Source organism: Bufo bufo, chromosome 10, assembly GCF_905171765.1.
Source record: "Bufo bufo chromosome 10, aBufBuf1.1, whole genome shotgun sequence".
In the NCBI taxonomy this organism is placed as follows: Eukaryota; Metazoa; Chordata; class Amphibia; order Anura; family Bufonidae; genus Bufo; species Bufo bufo.
Window position 1 is genome coordinate 18,258,538 of NC_053398.1, and position 14,005 is coordinate 18,272,542.

At 48.2% G+C, this 14,005-nt stretch overlaps 1 protein-coding gene across 4 annotated transcripts in view; it reads right to left on the bottom strand.

Moving 5' to 3' along the window:
* Positions 1-13,681, bottom strand: part of CTTN (cortactin) — a 39,566-nt gene extending 25,885 nt beyond the window's left edge. For all 4 annotated transcript variants that reach the window (XM_040409094.1, XM_040409093.1, XM_040409091.1 and 1 more), the window contains exons 1-2: positions 13,588-13,681; positions 558-638 (exon numbers count right to left, since the gene is read on the bottom strand). In XM_040409094.1, coding sequence (XP_040265028.1) covers positions 558-638 — 81 coding nt within the window. In that variant the 5' untranslated portion in view covers positions 13,588-13,681. The remainder of the gene's footprint in view (positions 1-557; positions 639-13,587) is intronic.
* Between the last annotated feature and the right edge of the window lie 324 nt (positions 13,682-14,005).

Sequence of the window (14,005 nt, forward strand, 5' to 3'; positions counted from 1 at the left end):
CATCCCTGATGTAGATAAAGTAAATACAAGGCACTTACAAATGTATTGTGATTCTCCATATTGCCTCCTCTGCTGGCTTGATTCATTTTTCCATCACATTATACACTGCTCGTTTCCATGGGGTCACGACCACCCTGCATTCCAGCAGCGTGGTCGTGCTTGCACTCTATAGGAAAAAGAGCTGGCCTTTGCATGCTCCGGGCCACTGAAGAGACTAGTGCAATCACGACCACCGATGCTGGATTGCAGGGTGGCCGTAACCATGGAAACAAGCCATTAATAAATGACAAGCCATTAATGAATGAAGCCAGCAAAGGAGGCAATATGGACCATCATAATACATTAGGAAAGTGCCTTGTGTTCACTTTGTCTTCATGATAAATCCATTTGCTGAACAGAAAGTTGTAGAACATTGTATGTCTGCAGTGACTGAGCTTGATTCATAAAAATAGAAAAAAAAAAGAGAAAAAAAATATAAAAAGCCTGTGCAGAATCAGAAAGGAATGGAGCCAAACAGGCAGTGAGTCAGGCCCGGTGCTATCGCGTTTCAAACTCACCACAAAGTCAGGATCTGTGTCCCAATCGTCTCCATCATCCACAGAAATGGAAAGAGAATGTCCGGCTGCAGATTTCCACATCTAGAAGATAAAAGCCGTCCGTCCATTACATGAGAATTGTGCAATCGAGTTAAAAGGGGCTGCCCAGGATTTCAATATCGATAGCCTATCCTCATTATCCGATGGTGGAGGGTTCAACACTCCGCACCCCCCACCAATCAGCTAATCCCGAAGAGATCTGGTAGCACGGCTGCAGTAACCAGCTCTGGCCACTATGCAATGGATGGAGCTGTTTAGTTGCAGCACTACCCGGAAACTGATCAGGCAGGGGGCGTGACCTCCAGTGATCAGATACTGACGGCCTATGCAGAGGACCGGCAATCAATATTAAAAATCGGCACTCAAGCCAGTGTGCGTAACCTCTGCATCACCGGCCATATAATGGATGCGTGATCTGATAATGTACAGATCCGTAACCAACTGACCCTGCGACACTACAACTCCCAGCATCCACTGACAGTGATTTTTCATAGGCAGGAATCTTATACTGACCTAATGCTTCTCGCAGCTGAAGGGTTGCTACAATTATAGCCAATCCTCTAGGACAGGCATGTCCAAGCTGCGGCCCTCCAGCTGTTGCAAAACTACATCTCCCAGCATGCCCTAATAGCTGTAAGCTATCCAGGCATGCTGGGAGTTGTCGTTTTGCAGCAGCTGGAGGGCCGCAGTTTGGACATGCCTGCTCTAGGAGCTACAGACAACAGAGGGGCCCCTGTGCAAGAACAATATATGGGCCCTAGCTCTCAGATAGCTCAACGCAGAGGGCCTATTAAGTTTAAAGGGGTTCTCCGGGACTCTTATGTTGATGATGTATGCACAGGATAGGTCAATACGAAATTGGCGCGGTGTCCGACTACGGGGTCTCCTGCCGAACAGCTGTACTGCTGCCTCCTCAAGGCTTACCAAGCACAGCGCCGTACGCTGTATAGTGGCCGTGCCTGGTATTGCAGCAGAGCCCCGTTCTCATGAATCAGCATCAGCGAGAATCGTCTAGGACTGGATACGATTATAGGGCTGCATAAAACTGACAGCAAGCAGAGATCTTGAAAACGATGAGATATTTAAACACAGCATATTACAAAGTTACACGCTGTTCAAAGTGTCACATTCACTAATAGGGGTGTACGAGATCGCTCTAAAAACAGCGCCACCACAGGCTGCGTCTGGTATTGCAACTGAACCCCCCATTCACTTGATTAAGGCTGAGCTGCGATGCGTCAAAAAAAAGCCAATTTCCTAGGTCATTAAGCAGAATTATTTACACAGCGACAAACAGAAACTTTGACGTCACCAGTATAACAGTATACTGGGAGAACTGGGCTGTCTTGTATTTAATTGCATAAATGAGTTAATAATGCTCATAAACAGCTGCTGACTACAGGCTACGTATGGGTCATGGGTAAGACGAGGAAGGATGGTACCCTGGGGACTGGGAGACTCCATATGATCACCACCAGCATCACTGGGCTATGGTTGTGAAAACCAGTGCAGTGCAAAAGCTGGCACACAACGTTTCTATACTGAACGCCGCTATGCGTTCCCCCACTTGTGTACGATGCGAGTACGGTGGACCGGAGAGGACAAAATACAGTAACATTCAGACAGAAAACATCCAGACACGACATATGTGGGTGCGCCAACTCCCTGGGACATGCCAAGCCCTAGGTGGGAACCCCGCAGTCAAACACTACTGTCCTCTCCTGCTCCCCAAAACCAGCGACATGCTTTCGGGCCACCAATTATGCCAAGTATAGGAGCAGAACCTGAGCCCGTGACGTTCTTTACATGTTCCACAATCAGGGCTGTGGAGTGGAAGGTGTACCGACACCAGCTAAAAAGATTATTAACTATTAGGGTCCATTCACACGGATCCGCAATACACCCGGCCGGCACCCCCATAGAAATGCCTATTCTTGTCTGCAATCGCGGACCAGAATAAAACATGCTCTATTATTTTCCGGAGCTGCGGACCGGAAAATCGGGGGCCGCTCTCCGGTAATGCATAGAGCACACTGTGTGCTGTCCGCATCCATTCAGTCCCCATAGAAAATGAATGGGTCCGCACCCGTTCCGCACAATTGCGGAACGGGTGCGGACGTGTGAATGGAGCCTTAATATTGTGTAATTAATTCATTTTTATATAAATTTAGAAAAATGTTAATCAGAAATATAATTTTACGTTCTATCAATCTAGGAATTTCTGAAATTGTATTCCAATAAATATGGTTTAAAGTGGCGCTCCGCTTTCAGTAAACTTTTATAGAGACATATCAGAAGTTTTGACGGATGGAGGTCTGAGCGCTGAGACCCCCCACAAATCTCTAGAAAGGAGGGAGACAAGCGCTCGTTTAGCGCTCTCTCTCCTCGCTGCACAAGACGGGAGCGACAAGGACTCAATAGAAAGTCTATGGCCCGTCCTGTGCAGCGAGGAGAGGCAGCGCTCTAAGGGAACGCTTCTTTACCCTCATTATAGAGATCATGGGGGTCTCAGCGCTCAGACCCCCACCCACCAAAACTTCTCATATGTCCTTTTGACATATCAAAAGTTCGCTGAAAGCACAGTGCCACTTTTAAAGGGGGTTGTCCCGCAAAAAATTTTTTAAATTTTTTTTCAAACCAACACCTGGATCTGAATATTTTTGTAATTAAAAATGTATTATAGCTACTGAATTATTCAATAAAATCCATCTGTATAGCGCCACCTGCAGTTTGCTCTTTTAGCACGTGCTCAGTTCTGTACTTCAAACTAGCTGCAGCAGAAAGGACATGCCCCTCTGAGAAAGGAGGACCCCCCCAAACTGATAGCTTGAAATAAATCTAGCGTATTAACTGAAGCAATGAATGAGGAGCTGTATGGATCCATGGGAGGTCCAGGGCTGGCTCTAGCTTTGTTAGTAAGAGATTGTCATGTAGAGAAAGTTAATACAAGGCTCTTACTAATGTATTGTGATTGTCCATATTGCCTCCTTTGCCCCATCCCATTATACACTGCTCATATTCAGGGGTTACGACCACCCTGCAATCCAGCAGCAGTGGTCGTGCTTGCCCACTATACAAAAAAAAAAAAAAGCACACTTTTTTCTATAGTGTGCAGGCACGACCACCACTACTGGATTGCAGGGTGGTCGTAACCATGAAAACAAGCAGTGCATAATGTGATGGAAAGGAGGCAATATTGACAATCACAATACATTAGTAAGTGCCTTGTATTAACTTCCTCTACATGATAAATGCCACTTCCTTAAGTGAGACGCCCCCTTTAAGTTTATTTAAGTAGACTATTACTTACACGATGGTGAGAAGGTGCCCAATGTCACCATTTTACTACTGGAAATTTGGTCAGAACCAACTCCTGTTCAAAATCCACAATTATCCAAACCAGTTACGGCGCCACTCTTGTCCGTGGGCCGTGTACGGAATTGCAGCACAGTCCTATTCCACTGAATGGTGTTGAGCTGTGGACTGTGGACACTTGAGGCGCCGTTGCTGGAAGACATTAGTCCTATTTTTCTAAACTCAAACCATTTCTTTAAGGTTCCAGTTTCGACCTCAGCAGCGCAACCCTAAACCTCCGTCCACGCCAGATCACTACTTCCTCCCCCTCACCGTCTAATCATTATTACAGACAGAACAACGGTCTCATTGTGCAGGACGGGCCACGTCAGGCTGCCAGGAATCCCCCTCTCTCGCCTGCATCCGTATCGCTCTCACACTCGGAGTTCCTCCACAATCCCTACGTTATCAGCCGCTTCCTCTCATCTACCAGAGACGGCGTAATGAGCCCTGTGCCAACTGCTGGACCCCTGCCCGTGACCCACACGTCTCGTTCTGGAACAAAGTGGTAGATAAAGAGGAATCATCACACGGCACGGGGCAGCCTGACATCTGTCACCAACCTCTTAACCCCTTGTGGCCTGTACAGGGCTATTATTTTGCAGCGCTGGTTTAGGAAGAACTCCAACCATATACAGTATGGGATAATTCTATTGGCGATCTGAATGGCAGAGAAAGGGCAGCTTGGATAGAGAAGGGTCTGATCAGTAGGGGGGACTACTGTGACACAACCAACACAAGACTGGCGGTCCTATGTCCCCCGTTCGAATGGAGTGGCGGTCAATCACGCATGCCACCGCTCCATTCAACCTATGGGACTGCCAGAGACAGCCAAGCTATGGTCATCTTCGGCAGTCCCATAAAATTTGAATGCAGGGGCGCTGTGCATGCTCGGCCACCGATCCATTTAAACATGAGACACGGGACCCCTGTTCTTGTAATCGGTGGGGATCCCGGCGGTCAGACCCTTACTGATCAGTCGCTTATTACCTATCCTGGTAGGGTTAGGCCTGCTGATCAAAACGATACCAGTCTTGTGGGGTTCTCGGGAAAAGAAAAAAAAATATATAGATTTTTTTATGCAAATGAGGGTTTCAGTGCCCTGGGGGGTGTGGCCAGCACTGGAAAGCTAAGGAGATTGGTCCAGCACTGAAGCCCTCATTTGCATAAATAAAAAAAGTATTTTATCTTGGGACCACCACAAACGATTTTCACAAGACTGGTATTGTTTTAATCAGCAGAATCAACCCTAGCAGACAGCATGCCTGGTTTAATAGGGTTGATCCTGGTGAAGGTGCATTTTAAGGCCTCTTTCACATGGGCGTTGCGGGAAAATGTGCGGGTGCGTTGCGGGAACACCCGCGATTTTTCCGCACGAGTGCAAAACATTGTAATGCGTTTTGCACTCGCGTGAGAAAAATCGCGCGTGTTTGGTACCCAAACCCGAACTTCTTCACAGAAGTTCGGGCTTGGGATCAGTGTTCTGTAGATTGTATTATTTTCCCTTATAACATGGTTATAAGGGAAAATAATAGCATTCTGAATACAGAATGCTTAGTACAATAGCGCTGGAGGGGTTAAAACAAAATAAAAAAAAATTTAACTCACCTTAATCCACTTGTTCGCGTAGCCGGCATCTCATTCTGGCTTCATCTGATCTCTGTGCAGCTAAAGGACCTTTGGTGACGTCACTCCGGTCATCACATGGTACGTCACATGATCTTTTACCATGGTGATGGATCTTGTGATGACCGGAATGATGTCACCAAAGGTCCTTTAGCTGCACAGAGATCAGATGAAGCCAGAATGAGATGCCGGCTACGCGAACAAGTGGATTAAGGGGAGTTAAAAAATTTTTTATTTTGTTTTAACCCCTCCAGCGATGTTTTACTATGCATTCTGTATTCAGAATGCTATTATTTTCCCTTATAACCATGTTATAAGGGAAAATAATAATGATCGGGTCCCCATCCCGATCGTCTCCTAGCAACCGTGCGTGAAAATCGCACCGCATCCGCACTTGCTTGCGATTTTCACGCAACCCCATTCATTTCTATGGTGCCTGCGTTACGTGAAAAACGCACAAAGAGGAGCATGTTGCGATTTTCACGCAACGCAAAAGTGATGCGTGAAAATCACCGCTCGTGTGCACAGCCCCATAGAAATGAATGGGTCGGTATTCAGTGCGGGTGCAATGCGTTCACCTCCCGCATCGCATCCGCGCGGAATACTTGCTCGTGTGAAAGGGGCCTAAGGAAAATTATTGATCTTATTCTCCATTTTCTTGGGGATTTTTCTGCAGGAAATTTTTTTTTTTTTTGGGGGGGGGGGCGGTCGGGAGGTAATATATATAAAAAAAAAAAAAAAAAAAAAAAATCAGCCATTGTTTTTTGCCTTTTCAATTTATAACCAGAGTGATACTTTTACATCATGGAATAAGTACAATTACAGCGATAAATATCTAAAGCTCATTTTTTATATTATTTTTTTACTACTTCTGCACAACAATAGCACATCAGGCAGAAAATGCCGCCGCACCCCAAGAGACAGAACGCAATATATTTTCCTTCAAAAGGTGGAAGAAAAAAATGTTTTCAATGGTACCATTTTGGAATACATGGGAATTATAGATTATGTTTCGATCCGAATTTCAGGAAAAATTTGATTCACCACGAAGCTGAATTTCCTCGCGCTTAGAGGTAACGAATCAATTTTTCTTTAAATGGAATTAAAAAAAATAATTACTTACCACATCCATTTACTTGCAGAGACGGTCTCTTCGCGAGCAAATGGATAAGGCGAGTATTTTATTATTTTACCACTGATTAACCCCTGAAAGCCCTCAATGTTAATGTCCGATATCGTGAGGGGATAAATAACAGGGGGGGGGGTCCCCATCATTGTGCCCGCTACATACAATGGAATGCGATTCATGACGAAGTAATTCATCACGAATCAAATTTCTTTGTGAAATTTATTGAGGCCTATTGCACATGACCGTATGGCTTTTTCAGTATTTTGCGGTCCGCAAAAAACTGATTCGCAAAAAATACGGACGACGTCCGTGTGCATTCGGGGTTTTTTTCGGAACGGAACAGCTGGCCCCTGATAGAACAGTACTATCCTTGTCCGTTATACGGACAATAATAGGTCATGTTCTATTTTTGAACAGAACGGAAAAACGGAAACGGAATGCATACGGAGTACATGGGCTCCTGCCTGCGGGGGAACATGGGCTCCTGTTCTCGTGATCTGAGAGGGTCCAAGTAGTTGGACCCCCACTGATTATAAATGTATCCTATGTATAAGTCCTAAGTTGTTATTCTGGGACTTATTAGGCCTTTAGCATTTGTCCTCCAAGATGCAAAGAGCTGCAGTACCTGACACTGCTGTGCGGCAGGACACACCCGCCAATACTGTGCGACGGATCATGCCGCCATTGGCCAACGCGGGTGGGTTTGTCCTGTACATTTGGCCTTACCGCACCCAAAAACACCCAAGGGAGGGTTGCTGTGGCTTTTCCCCAGAGGTCGGCCCCCCGTAGATAAAACGCTGATGGCCTATCCGGTCTCCAGCGAGTGAGATGATGAATTTGTCATATTTTATGTACAAGTATTGACCGCGCTGTGCTTCCTGCGCAGCCATTCCTCACCACTGACAGGATGCATATGGACACTGCTGCCGTCTAGATAGAATTATTACGGGCAGCTGCTGTTCGGAGATTACCCCGGTCACATAACAGGTCCCTGGGCGCCCTTCAATGAGAGCTATCTATTTACTGCATTGCTGACGATCTCAGGGCTGGACACCGGCGTCCTGCGGCTCTACGCCAACTACTGGCTGTGTGCACACAGGTCGAGTCCAGGGCGGATTTTCTGCTGCGGACAATTCACAGTGTATCTGCTGAAAGTCCGCAGCAGCAAAATCAGCAAATAATGCGCATTTTGATGCAAAATCGATAGGATAAATTCTGCAGGTCTTACCGATTACACGCTCTGCACTGCAAATGGTGAAATCTGCAGTGAACGCCTGTAAGGGTATATGCACATGGTGTGCGTTACGTGCAAATATGCGGAAAATCCTTCAGCGCCAGCTACCGTGTAGATTTAGAAATCGGCAGCATGTCATCTGTGCAATGAAAAGTCCTGGGTCAAATCTGCATCAAAAACCGTTGCAAAATTGGAAAGTAACATACAGCGAAAACCCCAAAAAAAATAAAAATTCACATACAATGCTGTTGCGAAGCTACAATTACCAGCATGCTCCATTTATTTCTATGAGAGTTCACAGAAGAGCAGAGCAAGTATGCATGCTGGGAGTTGTAGTTTCACAACAGGTGGAGTGCCGTGGGGTGCCCACAATACGTGGTAGGCATGGTTTTTCCACTTGGAATTTCAGGAGGAAGATCTGCTGCGTAAGGCCGCACACATACACCTGATCGTATCTTGCAACCGTGTCTGGCGTGGAGATCGGATTTTTTTTTTTGCAAAAGTCGCAGATCATAAATGAGACCTAAAGGGGTTCTCATCTGAAATCCTGACCACTCCACTTCTAAGGCCCCATTCACACGACCGTATTTATGATCCACATCCGATCCGCATTTTTTGCAGATTGCATGCAGACCAATGCATTGCAGACAGTGCGCCGCCCACCTCCGTACATCCGTTCTGTGGCCCCGCAAAAAAAAAAGTCATAACATGTCTTATACTTGTCCGTTTTGCAAACAAGAATAGGCATTGCTACAATGGGTCTGCAAAACAAAACAAAAAAAAAAAACGGATGCAACATGGACATCATCCGTATTTTTGTGGACTGTAAAATACATACGGTCACATGAGTGCACCCTAAATGCAGCAAGTCTCAAAGGTCGCAAAAATATGCAGCAGATATTGCACGCTGGCATTATTTGCAACTTTCTTACACCGCAAAACTGGCACCGTAGATTTGATAAATGACCCCATGATCCACACCGTCTGCAGGTAACCCCACTGCGTCCATGCGTACTGGCCAGGATGGGGTGTCATTTTCCACCCCTGCTATATACACATTACACAATGGTGGAGATACGACATAGGTGCAGACTCGCGGATGGTTTTCAATCACACAAGGTCTGGAGACGCGCCGTCCTACATCGATGCCGCCAGCGCACACAGTAACGTGACAATGACTCAGGGTCCCGGGCTCGTTCCAACTTTACGGGATCAGCACTTTCTCCCTTTCCCCAGACCACCACATGTTATGTGCAAAGCTTAACCCCTCACATTCCAAAGAGAGCGGAGGAACGCAGGGCACAGGTCTGTACACGATAAGGAAGGTGAAACCGGGAAATAGTGATCCGCCACGCCCTGTGCAGGCGACACTTCCACATTCCCTGACCTCCCCTGCTCCATACACACACAGCCCCTGTAGAGGTGGCACCTCCAACGCCCATCGTCACCCCTGGGAAACAGCAATACGAGATCAGTCACCAGCAATAACCTGGGTGAAATCAGGGGAAACAGCTAAGGAATTCCTAAACACGTGTACACAAGTGCTAGTGTTAATATGACAATCGCAAGGTCACTTATCACTGTCCTCCATAGAAAAACGCCTTGAAGGGAAACCATCGTGCACCACCGCAACAAGGGGAATTGATAAAATTAGTGCAAAGTAAAAAACAAAACAAAAAAAACTGCAGTTGTCTATAGCAACCAGACTGGAAACGATGTAGCGCTATAGGGAACAGCACTAATGCACTTGCATTCATTTTGATAAATGTCCCTCACTGAATCCGGATTGAAATCGGGTTCTCATTTTGGGGTATATTCACTTGCACGGGGTGGGGGTGCAGAAAACGGCACCATTGCCGCACCCCTAAAAATGCATGAAAGCAACAGCGATGTGAAGCCGGCAGAGGAATCATAGACTGGATGCAGTTGTAGCAAACAGCCAGATGTGAGAAGCGGCCCGTCTGTCAGTGTTTTCTGCACCACGACGATTTGCACTCACTGAAAGCAAAGAGATCCTGAGCGCCACTTCTATACAGGGATCTACCAAAAGGCAAGGGCTACGCGGCGGCATGCGTCGCACGGTAAAAACGGTACAACTACACTGCGGCATGTCGCACGCCATTTTTTGTGATGATAGTCAGTGGCGTCACACTGCTCCATGCCGGGCATGCAAGGCGACAGTGGCACAGAAATCCAAGCTGGACGGATTGTCTGCGACTCAACGCAGTTTGCAGCATGTCAGCGTGCAACACCATTGACTAGAATTAAAAAACGCGGCGCCACTTTTCTGCGACGCGTAGTCCTTGCCTAATACCGCCACATGTCTCCAGTGTGACCGGGTCGACTTCCAGCTACAGATAGGTCTGTACCCACAGGATGGCATATACTTGCGCCTGAGGGGGCAGGTTACCTTTGGTCACAGACCGGTACGGACAGTAAACTCCAGAAGCCAGTCAAACCAGTCGTGGGAACAAATGTCACCTTCACAAAAGGCCACACAATGAGAACGCCCACATAAAACCACCCAAAAAGCGGGGAATTTCTAGGCACAGTAAGGCTCCGCGCGCACGTTTTTGTTTCGCAGAATAGTGCCGGTAAATGTATGAGATTAGACAAATTTCACGTAGACACTTTGCTTTTTTTTTTTACTTCCGTGCGGAATTCACCCGACTTGCGGATTTTGAAATTGGCAGCACGTCAACCGTTTGTGCGATTTCTCCCTTTTCGATGGAAGGTTTAGATCCGTGGAAAGCCGCATAAAGTCTGCAACCAAAAAAATGCAAGTACCACATGCGGATTTGGGGCAAGTCCACCAGTGCCCCGTGTGCCTAAAGGTGCTGTCCAGCCGGGAAAAAGGTTAAAAATTAAAAGCAGCACTACTCGCCGATCCCCCGCCGCTCACCGGGCACCGTCCTGACACACAGGAAATGCCTGCTGCGGCAACCGACTTGCAAATAAGGCACTTCTTGTGTTTGTTGAAGACGAGACCAGGGGGGAACCAGGAAGCGGCGGGGGTCAGTCAACAATTAACCCATTCTGAGCCATTTGCTAAATAAATTTTCCCCACTGTGCCCCATAAAAAATAAATAAAAAAACGCACCCATGGTTCCACCATGCCGGCGCCGTCATCCCATTTCCAGTGTTGTAGGACCAAGTGGTGACATGCCGTTTAATCACAAGGGACCGCTGACGTCCGTGATAGGCCGCAGTGGTCACATGACCGAGCCACTTCTGGTCCTGCAAGGACTGGAAGCAGCCAGGAACGGGGAGACAAGTGCAGGACTATGGGGCACCATTTAGGACCAATGGGGTTGCCCACTCCTAGGCCGGACAGCCCCAATTTCAACAACAGTCATTTCCGAGCAGGCACGATCCGCCCTGCACCCATATAAACAGCGCAATTCACTCATTCATTCAAATGAAGGGTCCAGAAGAAAAATGCACGCAACGGATGCCCTACGGACGTCCCGCTACGTCTTTGTTTTGCGGACGCAGATGGGAGCGGACATCTTCTGAATCAAGCCTAAAGTGAACTGGCCTAAATTACCCTTACAGACCGCTGACACCACGGTACAGGTGAAAAAGGTATCAAGTCCATATGCACCAAGGTTGTCAGAAGCATAACGGGGAAAAAAACTATTCCGAATGATATCACAGGGAGGAAAAAAAAATAAAAAAAGATGCCAAGTGTCCGCTGGGTGTTGCCATGTTAGGGAAGTGTCCAACCCCCCCCCCCCCACACACACACTTATTTTGCCTGAGATTACTGCGCATGCGCCTCTCTCAGACAGCGGCACAGGATCCGGAACGCACAGTGCAAGAACAACATTTATAGGACAGGAAAGACGACCTAAGAGAAGAGGGGTGGGGGCTGCGAGAGATTCCCAGGACTCTTCCCTGCCAAGGCAACGCCCAGCGGACACTTTACGGCTAATTTACATACAACTTGAAGCAGAATTAAAATAGTTTTTCAGAAATATACGAGAAGTTATCAGAGACGGGAGGAAGTGTAGAGGCAGCTACAGGGTATACGGGGGTCTACGATAATGGAAAGATATAGATGTGGTATAATGGGGGGGGTCAGAAATGGTGGGGGTGGTGAAGAGTACGTGTCAATGGCGCAATGAAAGGGGGCGGATTCTGGAGATCATAGATATAATGAATGTGGTGATGGGGTTAATATAGGAGGTGGGATGGAGGGCAGCACTGGACTATGGTGACAGGGGGTTAAAATGGAGGTGGGATGGAGGGTGGAGGGCAACACTGGACTATGGTGACAGGGGGGTTAATATGGAGGTTGGGGGCAGCACTGGACTATGGTGACAGGGAGGTAAATATGGAGGTGGGATGGAGGGTGGGGGGCAACTCTGGACTATGGTGACAGGGGGTTAATATGGAGGTGGGATGGAGGTGGGGGGCAACACTGGATTATGGTGACAGTGGGTTAATATGGAGGTGGGATGGAGGTAGGGGGCAACACTGGACTATGGTGACAGTGGGTTAATATGGCGGTGGGATGGAGGTGGGGGGCAGCACTGGACTATGGTGACAGGGGGTTAATATGGATGTGGGATGGAGAGTGGGGGGCAGCACTGGAATATGGTGACAGGGGGTTAATATGGAGGTGGGATGGAGGTGGGGGGCAGCACTGGACTATGGTGACAGGGGGTTAATATGGCGGTGGGATGGAGGGTGGGGGGCAGCACTGGACTATGGTGACGGGGGGTTAATATGGCGGTGGGGGGCAACACTGGACTATGGTGACAGGGTGATTAATATGGAGGTGGGGTGGAGAGTGGGGGGCAGCACTGGAATATGGTGACAGGGGTTTAATATGGAGGTGGGATGGAGAGTGGGGGGCAGCACTGGACTATGGTGACGGGGTTAATATGGAGGTGGGATGGGGGGGAGCACTGGAATATGGTGACAGGGGGTTAATATGGCGGTGGGATGGGGGGCAACATTGGACTATGGTGACAGGGGGGTTAATATGGAGGTGGGGGGCAGCACTGGAATATGGTGACAGGGGGTTAATATGGAGGTGGGATGGAGGCTGGGGGGCAGCACTGGATTATGGTGACAGGGGGTTAATATGGCGGTGGGGGGCAACACTGGACTATGGTGACAGGGTGATTAATATGGAGGTGGGGTGGAGAGTGGGGGGCAGCACTGGAATATGGTGACAGGGGTTTAATATGGAGGTGGGATGGAGAGTGGGGGGCAGCACTGGACTATGGTGACGGGGTTAATATGGAGGTGGGATGGGGGGGAGCACTGGAATATGGTGACAGGGGGTTAATATGGCGGTGGGATGGGGGGCAACATTGGACTATGGTGACAGGGGGGTTAATATGGAGGTGGGGGGCAGCACTGGAATATGGTGACAGGGGGTTAATATGGAGGTGGGGGGCAGCACTGGAATATGGTGACAGGGGGTTAATATGGAGGTGGGATGGAGGCTGGGGGGCAGCACTGGATTATGGTGACAGGGTGATTAATATGGAGGTGGGAGGCAGCACTGAACTATGGTGACGGGTTAATATGGAGGGTGGGGGAAGCCCTTGAAGAAGAAGAGGGGATGAGAGAAGATTTAAAAGGACGGAGAAGGCCCGGGAGACGCACTGCCGCTCTGCCCGCTCCCTGCTCACCCTGCTCCCGGTCGCGGCTCCGCTCTGGACTCTGAGGAAGGAGGGCTCTGGGTGTCGGTATCCCGCTTCCTGTCTCTCCCGATCTGACGTCACCAGTGTCACGTGATCATCCAGATCCCTGCTCTCTTCCCTGAGCGCAATGATCACGTGATGCCTGGAATGTTACTGTGCAATTAGCGCTAGGTAGATCCGCAGCCCCTGTGTGAGTAGTGTGTATGTAGTGTGCGCAGTGTGTCTGTGTGTGTAGTGTGCGCAGTGTGTATGTACTACTGTGTATGTACTGTGTGTGTGTGCGCAGTGTTTATGTATGTACTGTGTGTGTGTGTGTGTACTGTCTGTGTATGTACTGAGTATGTAGTGTGTGTACTGTATATGTATGTAGTGTGTGTATGTATATAGTAACATAGTACATAAGACC